Below are 21156 nucleotides of genomic sequence, written 5' to 3'. Positions count from 1 at the left end.
AGTGACGTTAACTGTTCGTGTAGGTGGTGCAGTGAAGCCTGGCGTGAGCCACGCAGGAAAAAGTCTGTCATAAGCTCGAAGGTTGCCACAGCGTTGCAGAGGCCAAAAGACATAGCTTTGAATTGATACAGGACGTCAAGGGTAAAAAAGGCGGTTTTTCCCCGATCAAGATTATCTCCGCCACTTCGGTTGTAGTCCCGGGATAGTTTAACCCAGCACCTCTTGCAAACATTACGGGGCGTTTCCTAGCGGTAAGAGTCTCAGTTCAACGTAAGGAACACATCCGAAACACCAGGCCACACCAGCAGAAGAGCTTCAGCTTCAGTGTTGTTGTTGCTCGGCCAAGCGCCCAAAACATCCGCGTTGTCTTCCGACATCTCGGATGCACACTGTAAGCGTGGGGCTGAATATTGGCAACTTTAAGGAGCAGGGCTCAGTTTTAAACTTGTTTTTGGAAACTTAAACAATATAATGCAACAGATTTTTAGTCCGTAATATTTCTCAGGATTTCAAGGTCCTTGAGAGGGGAAAAATAAATATCAATGTTTATTTAAAAGCATAAACATTGAGCCATGCATGTCCAAAGTATTGCAGAGTAATAATGTTCCATGCACTGATTTTTCTCCTTCCCGATTTGCAGGCTGCGAAAGAGTCCATGGCCACTCCGTACCACCAGTATATTCTGACGTCCATGGTAAGTGCCCAGAAAATTAAATCTGGCTGGCTTCCCTAGCCAGCGTAGTAACGATGAAGAATGCCAGAGCCCGAAAATTGGCCGATTTGGCCAGATGTTTCGTTTTTAATATATTTGGAAAAGATAACATTGTCTTATGTTTATAAAACAAGGGTGATAGTTTCATCGCAGAATGAGTTCGGAAGTTAATTACTTTTGCTTCCCCAATTTTTCACTCAATTTCTTATGTTTGACATGTTTCGCGTAGTTGCTCCTTGTTTTGTCAAGACTTTTTTTTTGTGTAGTCTAGTGTGTTTTTGCAGTGAGAGAAAAGAGCAAGACCTCGCTATGCTAGCCGCAAAATTGATGGCTAGTTTATTTATCATGTAATCCAATTTTCAGCAGCATATAGGGTTCAAGGCCTGTTGCACCGTTCCCAGAACCAGAAATAACGTAACGCGGACATATTTCGCAAGCTGCAGTTCACCCGTAGGACACCATGCAATATAATGTAATGTGATCAAGCACATATTCCTTAAAACTTCCCGTTGGGCGAGTTTGTAGTTCGTCTTGATATAGGTTTTTATAGCGCTAAGGCAAGGACAAGAGAGGCCACACACACACACACACACACACACACACACACACACACACACACACACACACACACACACACACACACACACACACACACACACACACAAACACACACACACACACACACACACTCACACACACACACACACGCACGCACACACCCCACACACACTACCACACGCAGGCAGGCAGGCAGGCAGGCAGGCAGGCACACACACACACACACACACACACACACACACACACACACACACACACACACACACACACACACACACACACACACACGCGCGCGCGCGCGCGCACACGCACACACACGCACACACGCACACACACACACACACACACACACACACACACACACACACACACACACACACACACACACGCACACACACACGCACGCACACAAATAAACAGCATTACAGAACCTGCACTGGAGTATTGCGAAAGCACGAATGCAGCTGTTGGTTGCTTTTGGTTGCTTCTGGTTGCTTCTAGCTGCTTAATTCATTTCTTTTTTACCCATTTTAGTTTTTGGTGCTTTCAAATTGCGCGCCAGTCCCTTCCTATGCCCCTTTTCGGCTCTACTTTTGGTTGCGTGGTATCACATCCTCTACCACACATTAATACACGTCTAATCCGTGTCGTCCTGTCTTTACTTCCACCAAAACACTACATCAAGAAGTTAAGCACATGTTTCGCTTGTGAAAACTGAGACGACTGTATACTGTAGTCACTGAATTCATATACAGTAAGTCGTGCGCACGTGCAGAAATTCGGTCGGATCTTTGTGCTGATTCTACAATGCCGGTTTGAAAGCATCGTTCAAGCATTTCGCATAGAACAAATTCTCAATGCAAAGTTTGGAGCTGTTCAATTAGCACAATATCGTCACGTGTCCGTGGGCACTAAGAATATGCACTCCAAAGGACAATGTTCGATTTGTCCGCAGTTAAAGTGCACAAATGAATTCAAGTGCTCAATCTCATCACGGGTATTTTTTAAATTTATTCAACGAACAGATTTCAGTTTTCGGTTTTGAGGAATATAGGGAGTTTTGTTCATGGCAGTCTGCACTCTGGGCTAGTTTGTCGTCGGTAACAGAAATGACAGTCTGCTTTCTTAGTAGACGCAGCTGATCTGCGCAGACGATCCGTCATTTGGAAGAGAAATGGGGATGCTGCATGCGTTCTTTTACATTTTTCCTATATAGGCATCAGAAGCAACAGTTCTAAATTATTTTCCTAAGCTCTTCCGGTATATAGAATGTAGTTAACCATACACAAGTTGTAAGGTTATATCGCTGAAGAGCCTTGCGCCTAAATACCAAACTAAGAGATGCCTTAAAGATTTGCCATTCTTATAAAGAAGATAAATGTACCAGAACTGTTCCTTACTGACTAGCGAACACCAAGTGCTTTCATATTATTTTCAGGCATTCTTTTGATTTTACACTTGCTGAAGTCGCTCTATTAATTAGCGGCTTTACGGGCCACCCTTGCTTTAGTTTGTTTAAAATATGTTGGTGCCCATTTGAAAGAAACCTTGAACACTTAATAAAAACAACGGTAACGATGTGGATCAGCTACATGTCTTTATCTCCGGACTGTATGGAGTATTTTCAGTGCGCTCAGAATAAAGGCAGGCAGCTACTCCTCTTAAATAACTGGCCGCTGAACTTTAGCCTATCCATTAGTTGATGAACAGCAGGAGACCTGTGGCAGTATTTGAGACCAGTTGCTCATATTTCGAGAAAAGGCACGGAGAAAAAAGGTTGTTTCTGAATGACCGGTGGCCTGTCCCAAACCGCTTGCTCATCGAAGGGCACTTGCCTGTTTAAATCTAAATATCAACGCTGAAGAAGCGTCAGGAGGCAAGGATAGAATATCGAGGACCAAATGGGGAGGAATAAAGTACATGGAACTGGGCCCACCTCGAAAACAGTGGCGACTTCCATTTTTACTGCGGCAATCAGACTGATTACTGGCCTGCCCTGCTTTGTTCGGTAAAGGCGAAATGTCAAACAGCTAAAGACATCAAGCAAACACTAGCAGCTGTATAAAAAAAGAAGAGCTGACATTTGAAGCTCTATATTTCGGCGTAAGGTCTGTGATCATCACGAAATAGGCCTAATTGGAGAATGGGAATAAGCCATCCTAATTACTACGTTATTCTATTCGGCGCTCATGTGAATTGACTAATGACAAATACCAGCCACAGGAAAAGACTTCAATAATAGAGAGCGCTGTCGATACATCAAATATGACTCCTTCTATTTTGGCGTTTGCACATGAGAAAAAAGTGTGTGGGTCTGTAAACATGGAGTTTGCCTGCTACAATAGCAAGCGTCAAAATGAGCAACTAATAACAGTGCACGTAGTTATTAAACCCTCTAGCGGTAACTGGCGAAATTATTTGAAGCAAGTCGATTGAAAAGGTGAAAATTACTACTAATATATAAACACATTATGTCATCACATTGCATGTTCACTGACGTCTACAGTGCGGGAGCGCCTTCCACACATCTACACTCACTGGGGAATTGAACATCCTGTCGCATCTCAGAAAGCTTAAGTAACTATCGTCAAACCAGAACTGATTTGTGACGACCTTCTTCAGCCGCATGCAAGCCTCGATTTTCTTCTGCCAGGTGTATGTAAATGTGCCGACTGTGTTTTCTAAGCCTATATTGTCTGTAGTGCCCACTGCAATACTCGACTGCCTTTTTCCAAGCCGTAGCTAGACAATCGTGGTCACCTTTTACATACTCTGCGCTGCCGAATAGTATGGAAAAGAAATGTAATGCATAGCCTTTTCCTTATGGTCTCATAGTGCGCTAACACGGGAGCGTGCTCGCCCAATAATTACTAGATAGCTCTGTGCGCTAAAACAAATGTAAGGCCTCCGTCATCCATGCTTAGAAAGCAAAAACGAACTGTAGTGACCAGCACGAATAACAGTCGAATCGGAATAGATTAAAATCGAAGAACGCCACACACACACACACATAAACACACACACATACACACACACATACATACATACATACATACATACATACATACATACATACATACATACATACATACATACATACATACATACATACATACATACATACATACATACATACATACATACATACATACATACATACATACATACATACATACATACATACATACATACATACGTACATACATACATACATACATACATACATACATACGTACATACGTACATACATACATACATACATACATACATACATACATACATACATACATACATACATACATACATACATACATACATACATATTACGACAGATAGTTGGAATTGCGGGAAGAGCAATACTCGAAGTTGACAAACGTGACAAAGAGATCACGTCCGCTCGAAGGGAGACCGTCTTTGGCAGCAGCAACGTGCCAGTAAAACTATTGCAGTGCGATCTGCTTATCCACCTCATGCACTTGATGGAGGTTCCGCCCTTTTCTATCCTGGAGCTCCAAAGTCGCTCCATAACCGGTTGTACCACTATGACTGACATTGCTGCTCAACCTGGCCCGCTTGTCCCCAAAACTATCATCTGTTCAGGACTAGTGCTGCAGCGCGTCCTTCCCATCTTCAGTGGCACTGATGACACAGACGTGGACGACTAGACTACTGTGCCGGAGTACCCGGGTTTGAACCCGACCTCGTCGGCTGCGTTTCGTTGGAGGCGAAACGAAGAGGCGTCCGTGTACTGTACGATGTCAGCGCACGTTAAAGATGTGGCCGAAATTACTCCGTAGCCCTCCACTACGGCTCCTCTTTCTCTCTTTCTCTCTTTCCACTTTCACTCCCACCTTCCTCCCTTCCCTTGCGGCGTGGTTGAGGTGTCCACATAAAACAAGTGAGACAGTTACCGCGTCTTTGCCTTCCTATAAATCAACCAAATTGACTGACTGACCTCCTACGAATGAGTGAGTGATGACAGCATTGAACTCGCCAACGTCATCGTTTATTTGACTCACGTCGCAAAATTATGATTCCGAAACTGCGAAGCTGATATTCCTACCAGAGCGGTTCTCAAAACCAGTCTCACCGACGTTTTCGGCCGTCCATTTGTTCAGAAACTTAGTGCCGAACAAAGGTTCCGTTTATGGGCTCAGCAATAAGGCAGAAACTTTACCAGCTATATTGAGGATGTTGTCGACCTATGTAAGCGTCTTGAGTCTATCGATTTCTGTGGAAGACAAGATCAGGGATGTCCTCAAGGGGATTTAAGATGACGTATTTCTGGTGTTGACCGCCAAGAACCCCCAAACCGCTTGTGAAGTCATCTCTTTGTCTCAGAGATTTGACGAGTTCCGAAAATAGCGTATCATGGCGCGCCGTAGCATTTGCTCGGAAGACGCCGTGTCGATTCTGGATATTCTCGCCTCTCCTCAACATCGCACAACGCTTCTCCAACAGATCAAGCAGTTTGCGTGGAAAGAGAAGGTGTCTTTACCTGCTGCCCTGACCCACCATCTATTTTGCCCCCTATACAACTTGTCATCCGGGAGCAGGTTGCTGAGATCCTGCCACCCGGCAACCCACTGCCCATGCTCGCCGCTTCGCTGACTTATGCAGAAATTGCGAACGCCACCGCTTTCACCCTAATGCCTACATACGTGACACCGAGCCTCAACTTCATAGGTGGCGGCTCATGCCTCGAGGCCCATCTGCTCAGCCTACTCGTCGTTGCACGTGTCCGCGCACTATGAATCCCTAGCACATACCAGATAATTTCCCTATATACTATGTCTGCGGTGTAGCGGGTCATGTAGCCCGGTGGTGCCGTGCATGCGTATCCCATCCTTACACTTTCGGGCACGCGACAACGCGCGACGTGCCTGTCTCCGACCCAGTATCGCGTCGTCCGTATTTGCCGCACTCTACGACTCGTTCCGAATAGTGCACACACACACACACCGGTCGCTGTCTCCTCGTCGCTGGTCCCGCTCGCCTATGGCCCAACGTGCACCACCCCTTCTGACGTGAAAGAAAATGCTGCGGTTCTGACCGCAAAAACTGCGCCCTCAGCAACCGTGTCAAGCCCTGTTAACGTTATTAAAATTTTCGTCGAAGGTGTTCCTGTTGATGACCTTGTTCTTACTGATGCCGCAGGATCCGTGATTAGACGCAACGGAAAACTTAATAAACTGACAACACTCCCAGGTATTTCACTGCGAACCGCTAGCGCTGAGCAGATTCGATACCTTGCTGCGTGCACCGGCCGGCTTATTTTTTATTCCGTTTAACTCAACCGTTCTCGCCCGCTCATCTCATGGAGTAATTCTCGGATGGGACTTTTTTTCTAAACATCACGCCGTCACCGGCTGTGAACGTACTTACATTGATTTGTTGCCACTTTGTGACACTATCGTGGAAGCAACTCCTGATATCACTGCGCCTATCCTCGCCGCCGACTACACCGACGTCCCTGCTTTCTCGTCTGTCCTTGTGCCTGTGACGTGTGCCACTCTCGTTTTTGCTGTTGTAATATATACAATTTCTGCTTGTGCGCAACGTAAATATGAGCTGCTGCCGCATGCGATGCTCGCACTTTCTAGTGGTAGTAGCGCTCTACGTCTCCAACCCATGTCCTTTTCCCCGTTCTTACTTCGAGGAGCATCTCTTGGCGCTGTTGATTTCATTGATTCCGCCGACGCCTCTGCTGTTAGGGATGACCCTAGAGCGCATCATCTTACCGCCCTCTCTCTGCCTATTGGTATCACAAACTAGACGCTATCTCACGTTTCAACCGTTTTCTCGACGCCGCTCTGCCCCCTTCCCACCGCGACCAACTTGTCGCCTTAGTGCAATGACTCAGCACCTCTTTCGACTACCACCAAACTTGGCTGGGACGTACAGGAGCGGTTCGCCACCATATCGACTGCGGCGCCAATGGACTCCTGCGCCAGCGCCCCTACCGAGTATCAGCTGCCCAACACCAAATCATCTACGACCGAGTGAGTGACACGTCTGAGCGTGTAGTGATCCCACCCTCTCACGGTCCTTGGGCTTCCCCAGTCGTGCTTGCCAAGAAAAAAGACGGCTCCATTAGATTCTGCGTCGACTACCGCCGGCTCAACAAAATTACTAGAAAGCTTGTTGATCCTCTACCTCGTATCGATGACGCCCTTGACTGTCTGCAGGGAGCTGAATAATTTTCTTCGCTGGACCTCCACTCTGCTTTTTGGCAGTGTCAGTGGCTGAGGCCGACCTCCATAAAACCGCATTCGCCAGGTCAGACGGCCTATGTGAATTTATTGTCATGCCATTCAGTTTGTGGAACACTCCAACCACTTTTGCGAGCATGATGGACAACATCCTACGGGAGCTGAAATGGCAGATATGCCTCTATCTAGAAGATGTTGTCATCTTCTCGAAGGACTTTCCATCTCATGTTGTTCGCCTAGAGGGTGTTGTTCGATGTATTAGCGATGCAGATCTGCATCTCAATTTAAAAAAGTGTCGGTTTGGTGCTCGAAAATTAACCCTACTAGGCCACGTCGTGTCCAAGAACGGTGTCATGCCGGACCCTGCCAAGCTATGTGCAGTGACTTTATTTCCCAGGCTCCGCTCAACGAAAGATCTGCGCAGCTTTAGAGGGCTTTGCTACTACTTCCACCGCTTTGTCAGACATTTTTCCGCAATTATTGCCCCTTTAACCCAGCTTCTTGCTTGGAGCCCTGACATGTCTGCCTGGTCACCTTTATGCGATCAAGCGTTCACTTTGCTCCGCCGACTACTCACGTTCCCTCCCAAACTGCCTCATTTTGGCCCCCGCGCTACTACAGAACTGCACACAGACGCTAGAAGCAACGGTATCGGTGCCGTTCTCACTCAGCAAAGATCTAGCGTCCCTGAGCGCGTTCTTGCTTACGTGAGTCGAGCATTGACCAAAGCAGAGACTAACTATTCAGTCAAGGAAAATGATTGTTTGGCGATTGGTTGGGGCATCACTAAATATCGACATTTCTTATACGGACGGCCATTCAATGTTATCACTGATCACATGCTCTCTGCTGGCTGTCGTCTCTCAAAGATCCTTCTAGTCGCGTCGCCCGCTGGGCTCTCCGTTTAAGGGATTACGGCAATTGGTTTTTTTATCACTATGGTAGTAACCACTCCTACGCAGATGCTCTCTCCCGCTACCCGGTGTTCTCTGATCATGAGCCACCCACTGTAGTCAACCTCACTCCCCCTTCCGTTGAAACAATGGACATGACGTGTGAGCAGCGCAAGAAGCCCTGGAGTGTCTCCATCATGGATGTTCTGGCCAACGATACACCGTTGCTCCTTTGTCGAACACTCCGACATCAAGCCCATCACTTTTCTGTGCGTAAAACCCTCCTTTACTGCCGAAACTAGCTTCTCGATGGTCAAAAATGACTGCTGAATTCCTCGCCATTTTCGCTCCGCCTTTTGCGCCAGCTGTCACGACTATCTACAGTGACCCATGCTGGATTGCTGAAAACGTTTACTCGCCTGCGTCATCGCTACTACTGGCGAGGCATACGTTCGCCAGTACGTTCGCTCTTGCATCGACTGTCAGCGCAGCAAGAATCCAACGCCACACCCTCCAGCTCATCTGCAGCCTCAACCGTGTAGAGATCGACCTTTCGGACGTATTAGAATCGACTTTTATGGGCCTCTTTCCTGCTCCTTCACCGGAAATCGGTGGATCATTGTTGCCATCGACCACCCTAATTGACATGAAGAAATGCCGCTTCACCCGCTGCTACTACTCGTGACGTCGCTGGCTTCATACTTCAGAACGTGATATTGTGGCGCGGTGCTCCTGCGAAAATGCTTAGTGATCGTGGTCGCGTGTTTTTATCAGATGTCGTTTGAAGTTTCGTTTGTTGTACGTAAAAGGTTAACAAAACACGCATACAGAAGGAGGTCCCAAAGTCAAGGACTGTGGATGGGACCTCCTATAATGATTATTGTAAGGGAATATACATTGAGCATGCAGTTGCAAAATTTATACAAAATTTCGCATCAGTGGGACGGGGTGAACGAAACGTGAATTTATTACAGGCACTATTGTTGTAATAAAAATGGTTGCACACCTAATCACAAAATGAGAACATAAGCAACAACTCATAAAAATATATAAAGGATAACACTGGAACAGTTTACCTTAAAAAAATACGATTATTTTGATAACAAAAACTGACAAAGAGCGGATTTAAAGGCACAATTAGATGATGATTTTTTGATAGTTACTGGTAAAGAATTCGAAAGAGTGGTGCCAGGGAATCGGACTGTTTGTTTCCCGTAATTAGTCTTTGATTTAGGCAGCAAGAAGGTATTGCTTTTGGTGAAACGTGTGTCGGTACGACGCGGTATTTGATCATTGATGCTTAGAGAAAATAGAAGTAGCTCTCTAACAGATTTATATATTAGGATACATAAATTGTAGTCAATTATTTTGTTTACAAAAAGAATACTGCGTGATTCAAGCAAGCGAAGGGCATTTTCTGAGCGGTGACTACAAGTAATAATGAAGACCTTCTTCACGAGTGTTATGTTGTTCACCGTACAACACCGTCCTACCATCCACAAACAAACAGAATGGTTGAGCGCTTTAACCGGACCCTTTGCGACATGATGCCACGTATGTACCTTCTATGTACTCGAACTGGGACCGTCCACATGCCATTTATATTCTATGCTTATAATTCTGCAGCGCAAATGACTACCAGATTCTCCCCTTGTTTCCACCTGTACGGACGAAAACCTTCTTGTGCAATGGTCACTTATCTCCCCTACCGTCCAGACGCTTCGGAAACGACCACCATTTCCCAAGCTGCTGCCTTTGGCGAAGAGTGCGGTCAGATCACGGCTATAGGCCAGCAAAACCAGAAAAACCGCTCCTCTTCTACATGTCTGCGCACCTGCTTATTGTCAAGACTCTTTAGTGTGGCTGTGTGTGCCCCGTTTAAGTTGAGGCTGGTCGACCAAGCTTCTTAGTAGATACCAGGGCCCTTAGTGCACTTCCACAAACTTCACCCCTTAAAGGCCCACTGTGCACCCTCCGGTCGAAAATATTTCTTTCCCGGTGACTGTGAGACTTCGCCCCTAGAACGCAAGGCCGCAAAATGTTTTTGAAAAGAGTAACTAATAACGCAGTTACAGTTAACGCAACCACCCGATTCTGTCATGCTTCTCTCCTTCCGTTACCTCGCAAAGGTTTTTCACTCTCCTGCCCGAGGTCGTCTAGCCTCAGCAAGACAAATTCCCCTTCCTCCTCCGCGTTTGGAGGGAGGTGGGGCATGGCACTCCGCGAGCGCGAAAAAAAAAAAACAGCCGAGGGAGCGCGCGCCGCTGCATTCAGTCTGGCCGTGGCGATGGAAAAGCGCGCAGCGAGCGGTAGACACCCATTCTTCTCCCTTCAGTCAGCGAGACGGACCAATGGACGTCGTTCGCGGCACCTACGTCATTACGGTGGCTCGACGGGCCAGCGCAGGAAACGGGGAAGCTGGCTTCCCGATGGAGATTGAGAGAGCTTTGAATTGTATTTTCGATGCTTTGCGGCGCGCGTGTCACTTAAGCAGTTTGCACAAACTATGTCCGGTACCTGATCGAAACACTGGGCTCCTTTGCTTAAAAGGGCCTTCCCTGGACAGTGGCTCTTTAACTAACTTGTCGAGCCTCTCACACCTTACACGGATCTTTGTCGCCGAAGACGTAAAATTGTCCACACCGACCATCTAAAACCCTACTACGACCCTGCCATCGTGTCTTCCCCTTAATATGCCAGGATGACGTGTTTTCACGGGGCGTATTGTAGGATGGATAGTTGGAATTGCGAGATCAATACGCGAAAATGACAAAGACGACAAAATCGCGAAGACGAAGAGGCTCATTCCCGTTCGGTGGAACGCCGGCTTTGGCAGCATCAACGTGCCGGTACAACTATTGCGGGGGGAATTGCTTATACTGCCTCATTACAATATATATATATACACAGATCAATTAAGGGGAAATGAGGGTGCTCGTTATAATACATGAAGGAAAGAAGCCCACAGTCGGCGAGGCCAAGGAAAGCGTTGGGGATGGTATTTTGTCTTTTTTTTAATGTTTACTTGGATAATCACAGAAATTAGTAATGTAATCTGTTAGGGGAAATATAATTAAACACAAAGTAGAAGAAAAAACAACGTGCCGATGGTGGGAACCGAACCCACGACCTCCGAATAACACGTCCGGTGCTCTTCCAACTGAGCTACATCGGCCGCTGTCCCCCCTGCTACTTGCTTGGGCATTTATGTTGTCTGTATACGAACCTTGAGAGTGTTCACCAGCGCCACCCTCAACCATAGCGGCAGACGTAGAACGTCCTTTGTTACCGCCAGCATCACGTAGAACGTGATCAAGAGCGAGGGCGAAAGCTGTGCTATGTATGTATGTACATACATACATACATACATACATACATACATACATACATACATACATACATACATACATACATACATACATACATACATACATACATACATACATACATACATACATACATACATACATACATACATACATACATACATACATACATACATACATACATACATATATACATACATACATACATACATACATACATACATACATACATACATACATACATACATACATACATACATACATACATACATACATGTATATACATATATAGACTAACACCAATCTGTGACGTAAGTAGGATGCGGTGGAGCTGCTGCAGTAAGGCTGAGCCGACTGCGGTGGAAACCAAACTCAGAGGCTATAGGATTACATACAACCAAAATATTTCAATTCAGTTATCTTAGTTCATAGTGCGGCTATGATGTCGTCATTTGGTGCAGAGCAACTGTGAACATTGTAGAACACGTTGTGAAAGTGTGAAAACGCATTAAAGATGCGGGTTATGTTTAAAAAACCGCGATACTTAAGGCGGTACAAGTCGGCAGCCTGGTCCATAGCAGAAGCACAGTCAAAGAAGACTTACCAAAATAATTTTTCGGTTTCAGAAAGCGCCGATGAACGCGACAGAGTGTTAAGAGTTATCATATGGCTTCAAGAACTTCGACAAAGTGTGCTACGTCATTTCAAAGACAATCAATTTTGAAGTGTCTATAAACGTGCTCTGTAAAGACTGACATAGCTCTGAAAAATTAGCTGTCGACTGGCTGCTTCTCTCAATCGCGACAGCTTCTCCTGTTGGCCATCACATTGCCGCTCAGGCTACACTCCCTCTTAAATAATGTCGTTTAAGCGATACGAACGTTTAAGCAGAAGGCAGTCTTCACACAGCACGATAAACAAACCACGCGCAGCAGCAGATGACCAAAACGCGCTGTCTGCTCACACTAGTCGCGTTCACGTGCGCCAGTAGTCCGCACTCAGCGGTCTTAGATATAGACAGTTGGGAAACTGGGCGGTGCGAAGGGGGCCAAAACGATCGCCGTTCTGGCATGAGCTGGTCGCAAAGAGACCGCAGCGCCTCTCTCCCCACTGCGGTAGATGGGCGAGGCAATAGAGCTAATACACAAGCGGAAATTTTACATTACTAACCCTTTCTATTCAGCAACGCAGCGGAAAGTAAAACTGCGCTTGCGTTTTTTAAACACATCTTTGTAAGCATAAAACGCAACCGCGTTTGCAGACGTATTGCAGGTAGCATACGTTACGTTTTGAGCCGCATATCCAGCCTCCTTGCTTCGGACTCGTCAGTAAACATGCTGGATTTCATATGGGTGCAAACATGTGCTTACAGATGTAAACACAGTTTTATTTTTTGTTGCATTGCTGATAGAAGAGAGTTAATAGTATTTTAAACTTTCCGCCTTTGCATCAACTCCATGGCCTCACCCATGTGCCGAAGAGGGGACTCTGCAGTCGCTTTGTGATCAACTCACGCCGGACTGGCGATTGGTTGGGCCCACATCGCAGCGCGGCGCGCCAGCACAGTTTTCTGTCTATATCAGGAATGTTTTCCGCACCCGAATAGAGCGTCGTCTGCACCGCTGTCTGTTAAAGTACGCGGGCCGGTCTCTTTCGTTTCCTTATCAGGACGCTTGAGAAGTGATTGTTGAGTTCAGGCTTTCCTAGGCTGCACACGTTGAACGACTGTTATAAGTGAGCGGATTCAGTACATGGCAGCATATCAAATTACAAGATAATCTTGCACAATTCGGAGAAGCAAAGAGCGGGTAGCGATCATGTCGGCGGTATATACACGTCTTCGTAACGCATATTTTAGGCAGGGTTTTAAATCTAGATTGAGTCCAGAATGACGAGGCATACTTCTTCACACTTTGCTTCAAAACTCTCGCCGATGTATCGACTGGCCGCTGCTGCTGGTGTTTTGTGAAATGAGAAACACATTAAAGTAAGTTGTATTTACATGTGCCTCAATGGGTTGCTATCCCAACTCTCACCCCCAAGCGTTTTGTTGTGTTTTAAAAATATATCGCCTTTGATACTGCACTCCATGCTTTCACAATCGAAAACGACATCATAGGAGTTCCGCGAAATTAGAAAACTTTAGATAACCTGCGCTTGCGTATATTCCTTTCGGAGCTGAGCCTAGTTTTCAGGCCCAGACTGCTGCGGCATCGGGAGTAAACTTTTTGTTTAATATATATATATATATATATATATATATATATATATATATATATATATATATATAATAAATAAGTTGGTTCACAGGAAGGGAAAGGCGCAGTAACTGTCACACTTGCTCTGTGGACACCCGAACCGCGCCGTAAGGGAAGGGAGGAAGGTGGGAATGAAAGTGGAAAGAGAGAAAGAGGAGCCGTAGTGGAGGGCTACGGAGTAATTTCGACCACCTGGGGATCTTTAACGTGCGCTGACATCGCACAGCACACGGACGCCACTTCGTTTCGCCTCCATCGAAACGCAGCCGCCGAGGCCGGGATTCGATCCCGGGAACTCCGGCACAGTAGTCGGGCGTCTTACCACTGCACCACCCCGGCGGGGCATATATATATATTTATATATATAGTAGCCATAGCTTGCTTTTGACTAATGGATCAGGACAATTTGAAAAGGATGTCACACAACTTTCCGAAATATCCTATTTCGTTCTAACAGCAGTTTTGGACCGTGGACAGCACTTATGTGTACGAAACTGTTGTTGGAATAAAATAGGATAATCGGGAAAGATGTGTGACAATTTTATATATGGATAAATTAAAAGTTTTAGATAGAGGTGCCTGGCTTTAGATTTATTTTAGCCCCGAAGCTACACGGGCGGCGGATGCCATAGAGGCAAACTTTTTCAGTTGTTTCGCTAAATAAATTTATGCCTTAACGAATGTTTATTTTTTCTTTTAGGACGTATGCCATATTTGCAGAATTGGTCTCGTATTAAAAGTAGTATAGCTGTGAAATTGTTTTTAAATATAATTATAGAGCGCGCTATAAGGTGCTGAAATGTCACTATAATCCGGCCAAAAATCAGAAGTAATCACCATCGCCTGTAACCCTACGTGCTTGTCAGACGAAGCGTTGTTATACGCAACAGCTGCGTGTTACCGGGGAGGAACTCATGTCGAGTGCCGCCGTCTGGCATGCGTAATTAGCAGGATTCGGCTGAAACATATAACGTGCATATCTCAGGGTGCGCTACTAAATTGCACTAATTGAAATAGTCATCAGATGGCACGCCCTCTAAATTTGCAACGTAGACATGCACAATAAATTCATTGAGTAAAACGTTAATTACTGAATTTATTTTATTACTTATATTACGAAGAAAATTACATGCGCAGTTTGCGTCTGTCTGGCCGCATGACAATGCGCACGAACTAGCGCGCACACGTCTTAGCATTTTTTTTAAACCAAGAAAGTCCAACTTTGAACATCCTGTACATGAAATGACACGAGATAAGCGTCTATGTTACCTGGAAGCAAAAGCGTTTGTGTAAGGTAATTACTACTGCTTATTTTATGTTAAAGCGAAAGCATGAGTGACTCGTCACGAACTTATATGTCGTCAGTTGGAATCCGTGTTCTAAACTAGCCTGCAACTGACTAAGAAACACATCACTGCGTCAACGACCTCAACGTTGCCTCACAATGTTGATGCGAAAATCCACCCCCTGTTGATAGTGACACAAATAAGACGTAAACTGTAATGCGTTTTATGGTTATCACGTTTTGTTCTGGCGAAGCTGACGGATATTTTTTTTTTTTTTTTGACGCGTCAAGTTCGTTTAGTACACAACAAACATGACGGAGACACATACAGGCAGAATTCCACTTGCTAAACACACGCATTTGTTCTGGATTCTCCCGAAATGAACCGTATTTGAAAAGTTTAATCTAAGTGGGCTGGTCCTGCAGTGATGGCTTTCAAATCGCGTTAGACTGTACTTGCGCCATCGATTTAAATCGCTAGCGAAAATTAGCCTGCTTGACAAGCAGATGCGTCCTGAATTGGGCGCGAAATCGCATGGAACTACTATTCAAGGTGCACAAAGAGCGGTTACTTTGCGGTTGATATTGCATCCTGCACACACAATCTTCTCCCACTTCCAACAGAAGATAGCCATACTCTTCTTGCAGCGATGTGCCCTAAACCGGCGTTGGGGCTGGCACCGCTCGCTAGGCGTTGCTTGGGACTAACTTGCATCGCATCGAAGCTGTAGGAGGACAGTGCTCTGGAACTGCCCGATACCTAAGGAGATTCATTTCTCTTGATCAGTGCCCAATGAACAAACGGATTTAAAATACAAAGGCTGATTTTAATCTACCTTGCACAGCGAAGTTTGTCTAGAGTGTGAAGCCTATAATCAACTGAGAGTGACATTGTTGTTCAGTAGAGAATAAGCGAATAGATTTTCGGAAGTTGTAATGTTAAGAATCGCATATAGCTGAGTAGGTATCTTGTCGGAAATGCTGCGAAAGAATTCCTCTACAATGCTGCTCGTAACGACTGATCAGCTATCATGCCTCTAGCGCGAAACCATTCTCAAAACCAAAGCACTGGAAAGAAAAAGAAAGCACAACCTAGTGTAAATGTAGCAACGTACAACTTCACACACAGTAAACTAAATATATGTGAAATAAGAGATGCAATTTTGGGGCGGAACGAGGAGCACATAGAGCGACAGCAATGCTTCTTGGAGCTGGAAAGGAGCGACATAAAACTGCCTCCGCGGATGCCCGATAAATGCACAAAACATGGCTGAGCGAACCATAGCTCATTATGTCCCTTTCTGTAGACGTATATCTTGTAGTGATGACGTTAGCAGCATCCTGCATGGTCGGGATGGACACATAAAATTGGGTCTCAGTTGAAATGCTTGTGTGCAAGCGCAAGACGACCAAGTGTTGTCACTGAATAAGTAAATTTATCTGTGACATGTGAGATATCTGACGTATTATCTTTGCGATCATAAAGCGTACAATTCATGCTGATCGTCTGTAAGAGTATCATAAACAGTCCAACGTGCTAAGGTTCTCAGTTTTATTTACGGCAGGCGCGAGTTTTGTCAGAGAAAGGAGGCTTTATTCTTTCACTTACAAAAGGCTGATGCAAATGCCGAAAATTAATGCACAAAGAACAAGCGCTTAGAGATAGAATGGGGTCTCCCGCCGATTTAATTTAACAGTTCGTAGAAACATAAGCATGATGGTAGCGCATATGAACTTATTTCGGTGGACGCTCCTTTTTCAATTCAGTGTGCAGAGTAGAGTGCGAAGCAAAGGAGTCCCAGTCAAGCACAAGTAATGATGAATCGGAATTCGGATTTTATAAGTTGTAGAGCTTTCAGCACGATCTCAGCGCCACATCGGTGCCCCAAGACTGTCAGTATGGCGATGCATGGAAATGTCCATCTCGCGTAGGATAAAAACACTGGCGGAGAAAGGGCTAGATTACGGTCAGAGAAATTTGTGGAGAAACAATAACACAAAATAATACCATTTCTCTGTTGTTGTAGAGAGGATTCAGTCAGCATTTAATGTTGGTATTTCAGTTGTTCGGGTTTATTCATGCTGTAAAGAAGCTTTGGTGTTCTGGATGGATGTCTTCATATTTTAGTCTGTATATCCCCATGACCAACATCCGGTATCGCTAAAAGGCGAATTACATTAATTGTACTTATAACATAAGAGCCTATTGCGTAATAATATTTCGCGCCCGCACAAAACCCACCACGAAGTTTGTCTTGTGGATGCCAACTTTTAACCAAAAAAGCTTCTGGTGACAGAAATATTCCTTTCATTAAAACTCTTAAATATAATCAATCAATCAGTCAAACAATATAACAATGAATGAATGAATGAATGAATGAATGAATGAATGACTGAATGAATGAATCAATCAATCAATAAAATGTCTACATGCGGCGGTAGAATACTTCACGACGCGTAGCGTGTGGGATCTGCATGCTGACTTCGAAATATGCACTCACTACTTAAAATGAACAGCTCTCTGTAGTTCAAACTTTAATTTAGAAAACAATACTTATCCTGTTATAAATCATTTCATAGATTCAGGCTACTTTTTTTCTTTATTTTCGGGACAATGAATCAATCACAGGCTGTGTCGGGATAAGAAAGTAAGTGATGAAATGTCTAAGTACGTATATTATAGGTATTACGCGCTAAACACACAAAAATAACATGATTTTCAGGAAACTGGCACATATAACACAAAACGACTGCGTAATACGGCCAGAGTCCAAGAAATAAAAAAAAAAAACAGGATTACATAATGCTTGGAAAAGTGATGCAGTAAAATATAGACCAGTTTTGATGCTCACATTCAGAACTGCAAAGTGGTGCTGTAAACTTTGTGTTTGGCGCGTCTAGAACTCTCCTGACAGCCACAGCATCTAATGCGTGAAATATATCGTGCCATGCATCTATAGCTTCTCACAGTGAAGCCAATAATTAATCCTCGCTTATGTAGTGATTAACGGTATGAAACTTTTGTTATGGACATTGAGGAGTTGCTAACTGGAAAGGTTCCGACAAACCCGAATAATTTTGCCTTTTGTACACTCACCTAAATGCAATTGCAAAGCGTTTGAATATTTCGACTCTACCGAGAAATGGACGCAATTTAAGTATTATGGCTTCATGGATTTAAACATGTGTCCAATATAATTTTATTCAACTTCTTCACTGTCTCACCATAAAAGGTAAAGTGTATTTTCTATTCTATGATCGTTCAATATCAATCGAAGTAGTTTATGAGATACGATATTCTGAAGCCGCGCATGTTCATAAGTATTAGCTAGTTAGTTATATGAGGTTTCATTGTGCAAAAGCAGCAATGGCTATGTTGCGCCATAAAAGAAGGTCGAGATGGAAAGTTCTCGAATAATTTAGAACAACATTGCATTCCTCCACATCGTTTGTTTCACCAGCACACAGGCGTCTTTCGCATTTTGCTTTCATCCATATAGCGAGCTCAGAATAGGGGGTGACAGTTATTTGGATAAGTGAATAGTGGGACGTGAGTGCGGATGCCTAGAACGAAAGTGTCGCCCCTCGCGATTTGAGCGCAGCATTTCGCACATGCGTACTCGCACCGAGCTAGTCACCTGTCTTTCTAACTAATAGTGTCCCCGTCCTGCAATTCTGAGGATCGCTAATGAAGATGACACAGTCAGTAACCAATCACATGCCGTTCAGCTAAACACTTGCGTGTCAAAACCACTAAATGATCGTGACAGGCACTCTTCCGTTTTGCTTGGGCAGATATCTCCTCTTCCAGCTTGATATGTCAGACAACTTTGCCTCTGAAGATATCTACTTGTCTGTCTATTCCTTGGACAGGACCTGCACACGCTGTCCTGGTGGAGACCTCGTTCCGAGCCGGCAGGCAGCACGGAAGCGTCGGTTGTGGCAAAGACTCCGAGGGACCCGGCCTCCGGTTCGCTGGAGACGACAGCTGGCGTGTATGGATTTCGCCTGCTAGATCCGGACCAAGCGGCCGTGCACGATGTGATCCGAGACTGGAATTTCGGAGAACTTCTCTTTGGACGCCGCGTCGAGCGCAGCACGCTCAAGGTGAGCGGGGCGTAAGGGCCCCAGTGTTGCTCCCGTGTTTTTGTTGTTATTGCTTCAACAACATCGGCCCGAACAAGCGCCAACGAGTGCGCTCTTTGGTCAGTCCGAAGAACGAAACACGCTGTAAATCCATGCTGTGTTGCGTGACTGGTTTATTTTTTTGCTTGCGGCATTTAGAGCACCGGCCTTTAGGAACTCATTTGTGCTAGTATTTTTATTTATGCGATAAGTTTCTGTCCCAAGATTTATTTGGCATATGTTTCCTTACACAAGCTGTAGTTAGTGCTAGCTTCTTAAGCCTTATTTTTTGCCTTTAATTTCACGTACCGTTGTGTTCAAATTTATGTTCTTTAATTGAATTTAATTGCACAATCTTCGTTTGATAGCGATAAAAATACCGTAATCTAAAATAAACTACATTTGTGTTTGTACTTGAGATATCTGATATTGAAAAAATAAAGAAAAAGCTACATTGCCGCTACCATGGAGATAAAATTAGAGGTCTATACGGTACATTTAAGGTCCGCCTTTAAAATATGCGACGTCGAAGTGCTAACGACCCCATTCCGCGTCTACAGATCCTCGGTCACTTACAAGTAATCTGCCGCTCGTTTTGCCCACAATCTCTTAATCTGTAATACAGAAATAACGATTAGGACAATTCACCAGACTTCTGCGACAGCTGCAGAGCTAACCGCTCTTTGTGTCGCAATTGGACCTATCAGTGAGCAGAGCCCTCAGGGGGGGTCTATTTTCACAGATTCAAAAGCAGCCCTGCAAACCATAAAAGCGGCTCTTCGTCGTGGAGCCCATGAACAACTCGTTGCGGAAATACGACAAACTCATCACGGTGCAGTTAATGGAGGACATGACATCATCTTAAAATGTCTTCCAGGATACAGCGGCATAGCGGGCAATCTTCGGCCAGACAAGGTCGCACGAAAAGGCCAAAAAGACGGTGATTGTGTCTTGATTCCCTTTTCCGGGGCAGACGCAGCGGGTACGCTTCGAGCAATTGCGCGAGAACAGACGCTCTCCTTGTGGAATTCTGGCTAGTTTGCGAACTGCCGCTTAAAATCCCTGGACCCTGACCTGAAGCTCCGGCTTCCACCTGGCCTACCCCGACGCGAACAAGCTTTGCTGTGCCGCCGGTGGGTTGGTGTAACAATCCCAAACTCGTATTCTTTTATGATAGGTATGACAAACAGCCCTGCATGTACAAACTATGGATGCGACGAGTCTATTGGCCACATTCTTTGCGAGTGCCCCATATACAGCGATGAAAACAGTGTCTGTGCCGTGCGCTGGAGTATCTAGATGGACGCCCATTGATGGAAATTGATTTTAGGTCCCTGGCCACGGAGATCGTCTGCGGTGAAGGCCTCCCAGGCACTGCTCCGCTTTATGAAAAGCACATGTTAATTCGAAAGACTATGAATTTTGTGTTATGTTACGTGATATGACAGTGACGTGATGTGATGTGACATGCCTGTCATGTGATTTTACTAACTTCAGCCATCCCTCCCTGACAACTTTTATATCCACTCACCTCTTTCCCCCAATGCAGGTAGCAAACCGGTTTCTTTTACGGGTTAATCTCCCTGCCTTTCCTACTCCTTTTTCTCCTTCTCCTCCTCTTAATCTGCATCTGTCTCACAAATAATATTGAGCAAACAGTCCTAAAATACCAAATCATGTAAAACACCACCCGACCCAGACGCGCTTAACAAGTCGTAGTAACATGGCCGGTGGCCCAAGGTAACTCGTCTCCCTTGGAAGGCAGAATAGGTACTGAAGGGTTCGGT

General features: G+C 45.1%; 1 protein-coding gene and 1 non-coding gene across 2 annotated transcripts in view; one reads left to right on the top strand and one right to left on the bottom strand.

The window, feature by feature from the left end:
• LOC146209641 (uncharacterized) overlaps positions 1-21156 on the top strand; it is a 137092-nt gene that overhangs the window by 111283 nt on the left and 4653 nt on the right. Inside the window, exons 2-3 of the mRNA XM_084580750.1 lie at positions 641-694; positions 19118-19351. Coding sequence (XP_084436876.1) covers positions 641-694; positions 19118-19351 — 288 coding nt within the window. The remainder of the gene's footprint in view (positions 1-640; positions 695-19117; positions 19352-21156) is intronic.
• On the bottom strand, positions 11478-11550 carry TRNAT-UGU (transfer RNA threonine (anticodon UGU)). Its single transcript has one exon. It is a non-coding gene; the product is annotated as a tRNA-Thr (tRNA).

The sequence above is a fragment of the Amblyomma maculatum genome, chromosome 1, assembly GCF_055883805.1.
Source record: "Amblyomma maculatum isolate TAMU_Amacu chromosome 1, ASM5588380v1, whole genome shotgun sequence".
NCBI classification, from domain to species: Eukaryota; Metazoa; Arthropoda; class Arachnida; order Ixodida; family Ixodidae; genus Amblyomma; species Amblyomma maculatum.
The sequence above is the reverse complement of the archived record's forward strand: the minus strand, read 5'-3'. Positions and strand labels throughout refer to the sequence as shown.